This window comes from Limulus polyphemus, unplaced genomic scaffold (assembly GCF_000517525.1).
Source record: "Limulus polyphemus unplaced genomic scaffold, Limulus_polyphemus-2.1.2 Scaffold974, whole genome shotgun sequence".
Lineage (NCBI taxonomy): Eukaryota > Metazoa > Arthropoda > Merostomata > Xiphosura > Limulidae > Limulus > Limulus polyphemus.
This window is the reverse complement of record NW_013666584.1, coordinates 151,695-158,889: the sequence shown is the minus strand read 5'-3', so window position 1 is coordinate 158,889 and position 7,195 is coordinate 151,695. Positions and strand designations below refer to the sequence as shown.

Here is a 7,195-nt window from a genome sequence, read left to right as displayed (position 1 = left end):
CGCATGTGTCTGTTGTATATAACAAGGAAGAAAATTGCATATGTCTGTTGTATATCACAAGGTAGAGGATGTTAGAAAATCGCATGTGTCTGTTGTATATAACAAGGAAGAAAATTGCATATGTCTGTTGTATATCACAAGGTAGAGGATGTTCATAAATCGCATGTGTCTGTTGTATATCACAAGGTAGAGGATATTCAGAAATAGTATGTGTCTGTTGTATATCACAAGGTAGAGGATATTCAGAAATAGTATGTGTCTGTTGTATATCACAAGGAAGAAAATTGCATATGTCTGTTGTATATCACAAGGTAGAGGATGTTCATAAATCGTGGTATATTTCAATCAACTGAATGTGTCTAGTGATTTATTTATTTCAATGACGGTATGCGGCTGCTTGTACATTCCAATCAGTTAAGTGTAATTTTTGATACATCCCAGTAAATATCATGCCGCTTCTCGTGTATTCCAATGAATAAGCTACTGATATGCTTCAATCAAGTTGTGTGACTGCTAGTGTCCCAGTAAATATCCACACGAGAAGCGGCACATTTACTGAGACACTAGCAGTCACACAACTTGATTGAAGCATATCAGTAGCTTATTCATTGGAATACAACTTGATTGAAGCATATCAGTAGCTTATTCATTGGAATACACGAGAAGCGGACACTGTGACTGCTAGTGTCTCAGTAAATAGTGTACCGCTCTTGGCGTTTTTCAATGTATGAACTACTTATGTATTTCAATCAAATGTTGTGACTGCATGCCGATGTTCCCACTGAATAATGTGCTTCTCTTAGTGTATTCCAATATATGAACTACTTATGTATTTCAATCAAATGGTATGACTGCTGGTGTGTCCCAGTGAACAGAGTTTCACTGGGTCGTGTGCAGTACCTTTCAAGTATTATAATCACTCGGTGTACTTGATATATGATTATTGAAACCTTAATTAACTTGAGAGAAAATTTAGTATAGTCCAAAAGCTACCTCAAGCATCACGACTTCCACTTAACACTAAGTAATTTTTGTTTCCGGGAAACGTGTGTGCCACTAGACACTTAGCAAGGCAGGAAATGTTCAAAAATAAATATCAAAGTTTGTTTGTTTGCTACGGATTTCGCGCAAAGCTACACGCGCTAGCCATCCCTAATTTAGCAGTGTAAGACTAGAGGGAAGGCAGCTAGTCATCACCACCCACCGCCAGCTCTTGGGCTAGAATCGCATGGTGTGTCTTTTTCTCTCAATCGTGCAGGAAAATCCGATACAACAAAAAAAAAATCACTCGTGTTTGTTAAAACATTGTATATGATTCGTAGATAAAGCTGTAAGACTTTCTACTAGTCAGAGGTGTTATTTTTTATATCAAACCTAATTACAAGTTGCAAAATAAATACGTGATGAAATAGTTATAAGGTATTTTCAAAGTACCTACAAATGTTTTGTTCACTCACCAAATTACCTGCATACAACACAAAAACACATGACTAAACCTCCGTGAGATTACTAGCCACAGACCAGAAAACAGTAAGTGTTCAGAGTTATCCTATCCCTCTGATCTCTTCAATCTTTAAAATAAATGTTTGGGTGGTTAGGGCACTCGACTCGCAATCTGTGGGTCGCGGGTTTGAATCCCCCTCACACCAAACATGCTCGCCCTTTCAGCCGTGGGGCGGTCAATCACACTATTCGTTGGTAAAATAAGAAACTCACATACCATCATCCTTAACCTGCCAATAAACCTAGATGTACTGAATTTTATTACCTTTACTATTTAAAGTCTATAGCTTGGTGTCTATTTTTCGCTCCTTCGAGTATCGAAGACGTAAAATTCCTAAATGTTGTAATAAAAGAAACATTTTTGATTTAAACGATTTTGTGATGTTTTACGATGGTTATAATTGCGATATTATATTTAGTAGATATAAGTGTTCTATTAATCTAAATATAGGGATCTTAAAAGACGGAGAACCTACAAGTATTCACAATGTGTGGCTAAATTAAAATAGAAGACTCATATTTTTTCCTACTTTGAGGCTTCAGATTGATGTATAGTTCATCTATAAATAAAAAGAACTCATCTTTGCCATCACTTTGTAGAAATGTTTCACAACTGTTTCTACGAATAAGCATTTTATGCCCAAATGGATATTTCATGTCGGTGATAATATACTACATAAATGTTTGTCATATATATATATATGTTCTTGAAGTTTATTATAATAGAAATCAAATTTATGTATTCTCAAATTATTCACCCAGTTTTCAACTCGCACAATTCTAAAATAATGAGGAATGGAACAAGAAGATAGGCTATATTCACAACGTGGCAGTGATGCTCTGTACGGTTCACTATAATGACTGTTTAGGAAAATGTGAAAACCTTATGCTACCTCCCAAGTTTCACGGGCTGATGCGCACGAACCGTGTTTAAAAGTATTTGATATAAATGATCTCTTATTGATCAGTATAACTTTACAACGGTATTGTTAGTTTTTCTGCCTAGATTACATTATCACTCGCTGCCTTGACATTTTATAAAAGATGCGTGTAATGTGTAGAAAATTAGTTAATGTGCTTAACATATACAAGTTATATAGATAATGTGCATCTTTGCAGAGATATTGAAGTATTTGAAGGTCGACATTTTTAATGCTAAAACACTGCCTAGTCCATTGGTACTCAATAAAATCTCGAGGGCCAAGATAAAAATATTAGGACGAACCCAAGGGCCAGATATTAGCTGAGTGGCAAAGGCACTTCGGGGAGAGTCAGTGGGGGTAGGGGGGAAAGAGGACAATGGAAAGTGATCAGCCATAAGGAGCGCAATGTAAAGATGAAAATGTGTGTTTTTACATTTCAGGTTCATTATTCATATTCGAGGAGGACGGAAGGGAAGAAGGAAAAAAATTCATGTCTCCAAGTTCAATACAGTCTTGAAGCCGAGTGAAGCGGTGTAATTGTTTTGTTCAGCACCGTCACAACCAATCAACTTCATTAACTCTTATCAGACATTGCACGGAGACTTGAACTGTTTGAGAGAAATAAATTTTTCTCAATTTATTAATTTAATGAATTGTAGAAGATAAAACACACGTTTAGTATGAAAGTTGTGGAGAGCTATCGAGTGATTTATGTATCAATGTAATAGTTCTATTCTAATATATAATTTTCTTTATTTCATTATAGCAGTATCAGTTTCGTTATTTTGTATTAGTAAGCATTTTAAATTCTTAGCGAGCCATGCCAACCATCAAGGCTGGCCTTTTGTTGAGGACCGTTGGTCAAACATGTTAAAACAGAAAATAAAGTCTGTTAAACTTTCCATGAAGGATCGCATTCTACTAGATAAAGCTTCCTTTTAGTCAAGGTATAAAATAACAGATTTAATTTTTTTGACTGAGAGGTTTTTTATTAATGTACGATTTCTTCTCTATTTTATACAGGACTCGACAGAAGCTCTATGAACTAAGAGAAGACACGTGGAGTATTGAAAAGGTTTGATAGGATGCTATCGAGCTACTCAACTTCGTTTTTCCAGTTCTCTCCGAAATATGAAGTGCGAGATTGGTCTATGTTCGGCAACGTTACTGATAACCGTAACTATACAGGACTCGGGAACGCTGATAAACTTCCGGGATTTCCCGAGGAAGACATAGTCACTATCGGGGAGTGGACGATTCGAATACTAGGGACATGTGTGTGCGTGTTGTTGATTGCTATGACACTAGTGGGTAACGTACTTGTCATAACAGTTGTTACCCGCTACAGAAGGCTTAGGTCAGTAACCAACCTACTTCTAGCTAGTTTAGCTTCCGCTGATATAACAGTGGCAGTATTTGTCATGCCATTGCTGGTAATATATGACCTAGAACGACAATGGCGTTTCGGGGCCATAGCTTGTCATTTGTGGATCTCGTGTGATGTCATGTGTTGCACGGCGTCTATTCTACATCTATGTGTGATAGCTCTGGATCGATTTTGGGCTATCACTAGGCCTTTGCGATACCAGATATTTGTCTCAAAGAAACGTATCTTTGGAGCTGTTGTCGGGATTTGGATTTGTAGTGGAGCGATTTCGTTTATTCCCATTTTTCTCGGTTGGTATGCTGATGGTGATGGCAAGACATCCATCTTCGAGGACAGTAGCGAGTGTTCGTTGGAAGTTAATCGAGTTTATGCCATCGTTTCCTCAATGACATCATTCTACCTCCCACTTCCAGTGATGTTTTATGTGTACTTCCGGATTCTGCTTATAGCTGAGCGACAAGCTAGAGAGATTAAACATCTTGAAGTATCACTACAGACTGCTGATCAACAAGTTAAGAGAAGCCTTAGGCGCCGCTCTAGGCAGTTGATCACCGACACAAAGGCTATTCGAACTTTAGGAATCGTGATGGGCGTGTTTTGTGTCTGCTGGCTTCCTTTTTTTCTGATGTACGTTATTTTATCCTACTGCGAACAATGTTACTTGAGTTACGAGTGGCGAAGTGCCATCACATGGTTAGGTTATCTCAACTCGTCCTTCAATCCTTGCATCTATGTCTTTTTGAACAAAGAGTTTAAGGAAGCCTTCAGTCGAGTACTGGGTTGTAACTACCACAAGGACTCTGATGTAACCATGCCAGATGACATCAGTTCTGCTAGTCGCCACGCGCAGAGAATGGAGAGAATTCAGGCTATGCATACAAAAAACGAGCTCAACGGCCGACTACTTAGTGGTCGCCACAAGAATCTAGAAACAGGGAGTCCTACCAGCTCCCGAAAAACCAGCATTTCTACGTTTGTCACTGACAAATCGCCACCTATTAGTGGAGGACGTGCAGAAACAAATAGTTTAATTAAAACTCGTAATACCACTATAGAACAGTCAACATTATCGACAGCTACAGAGCCTGAGGAACATCTAGTAAATACAATGAAGCCACACCTACAGAAATATGAGACAGTTACAGGTGTGGCAAATTTACCGGAATGTGACACAATCACAAGGAATGCGAAATATGTGAAACACAACGCCCTGATGCCAGTTACAGAAATAAATGGGCATAACGTCGTCTCTGAACATGATTTCCAAGCAGAAGACACAGAGTTGTTGGAGTACAATGCTTTCAAGACAGGTTCAGGGTTAAAAGGAAGTAATCATGCTACAATAGTCACAAAACATCTGTCACCTAATACCTACACAGTAACAGCAGAAATTCCTGGGAGAATCAACATTACGACATCCACAAAACTACGAGGAGATAACACCGTAGTTACGTCAACCACAGAACTTCAGCAAAATTGTCAGCGTACTTTCCAACCAAATAATTCAAAGAACAGCCAACTAGAACAAAATAACCGTTCTTCTATCTCTCAGAATAAGTTATTTTCCTCAACGTTTCGACTCTGTCCGATATTTGAAGAGACAGCGATACAAACAACAGAACAACAAGTGTGACAAAATCGTAATGAAAAAGTTTAATAATACAACCAAATTTCTAAGTTTAATTTAAATTATTCAGGAACACGGGTTATTATAATTTATTATCATGTACTTTGAAGTTATGATAGCTTTTTGGCTCTTTGGAGTAAGTAGGAAGCTTATATTTTACATGAGGTTAGATTCTGATAAACTCTATTGCTTGTGTTTTAAAATGAAGGTCTTTATATTATTTTGATATATTGTTTGTATTTAAGCATTGACTACTCCAAAATCAGAAATTTGGCTAGAAACTTAGATCATATTTACAAAAGTAAAAGTGAAAATCAGTGGTCAAAGTCACAAGTTTTTTGGAAGGTAAACTGTAAAGGCTAGGTCACAAAGATACGAAAATGTAATGTGAATAGCAAGGTTAAAAGGCACCATATTTCTGGAAGGTGAAAGTCTATTGTGAAGGTTACAAAATAACTGAGAAAGCAAAATTAAAAACGGATGTCAAGGCACAAAACTAAAGTAAAAAGCAGATGTCAATTTTATATGATTTTAGGAATGCAAATCAAACAGTCAGAGTCAAGGTCACAAAATCAGTACGGAATATAACTATTAGTTATCCTGAGAATTAGATGATTTTTTGATTATATTTGATTTAAAATGTCACTATAAAGTTTAAAATGTAATAATCACCTTATATCCATGGCTCAAAGATAGTTTTTTTTCTGAAACACAAAACTACAATACAGCTATGTAACAATTTCTTACTCATTTTCTCCAACGTCTGATATCAAGTTCCATCAGGAATAAAACGCGGGTTTGAAGTCGATATAATTCTAAGTTTTTAACTAACGTATGTTTAATGTTCTCTTGCCTCATGCCCATCGGTAGGTTTGGGGTTTCACAGCATCAGAAAATCGGTTTCGATACCTGAGGGGAGCAGAGCACAGATAGTCCATTTTTGTTACTTTGTGCTTAAAGATAAACAAACATAAACGTTTCACATTTTTTTGTTGAGTGTATGTTAAATGTCATTTCTTGAAACTTAAGTAACGTAGTTATTACTTGAAGAACAACAAGTCTTAGTGACAGATACTTCAATAAAGGAACTAAAATTTTCTGAAGTATAGTTTAACACGAGATCTTGAACTTTGTTTTCATCCATGGTGTAAGCACATTTATTCTCCCTGTTAAAGTTTACTGTTCGACGTATCTTCTGTGTCAATTTCCTGCTGTACCAGTTTTTCAAAATAACTGACTATAAAAACTTCTATTTAGTCATAACTGACTTCTTGCATGTAATGTCATTTTCAACTTTACCAAATAAAACCGATAAATGTGTGTGTAGAAGTAATGTCGTTGATGACTTTTATACAACACACCAACGTTCTCTGGGGTTTTAGTGTTTGCAAGATCGCTTGGAGAGAAGCACACTTTATGACAATAAATATAATATGACCGTAAACTCGCCCAATATTTCTCCACGATAGCTTTTCCTACTACTTATACCAATGAGATTTGTTATAAAGTGAGTCTCAATTTAAATGTAGTCATGGGAAAATATTGGGCATGTAAATAAAATGTCAGGGGTTTATGGTCGTACGATGTTTTTTATGAAGGAAGATTTTGTCAGACATGATATGTAACATGCTTATTTATTCTTTTAAGGAAGAATAATAATTTGAAAACTTAACTAAATAATTCCCAAATGTTTTGATTTCAATCATTTTTTATGTTTGTATAAATTTTTTGGAAATAATACTTCTTCGAGTTATT

General features: G+C 36.3%; 1 protein-coding gene across 1 annotated transcript in view; it reads left to right on the top strand.

Moving 5' to 3' along the window:
- LOC106461503 (D(1)-like dopamine receptor) overlaps window positions 1-6,760 on the top strand; it is a 30,448-nt gene extending 23,688 nt beyond the window's left edge. The window contains exon 2 of the mRNA XM_013921325.2: window positions 3,450-6,760. Within this exon, the coding sequence (XP_013776779.1) occupies window positions 3,512-5,446 (1,935 nt within the window). The 5' untranslated portion in view covers window positions 3,450-3,511 and the 3' untranslated portion in view covers window positions 5,447-6,760. The remainder of the gene's footprint in view (window positions 1-3,449) is intronic.
- Window positions 6,761-7,195: the final 435 nt, after the last annotated feature.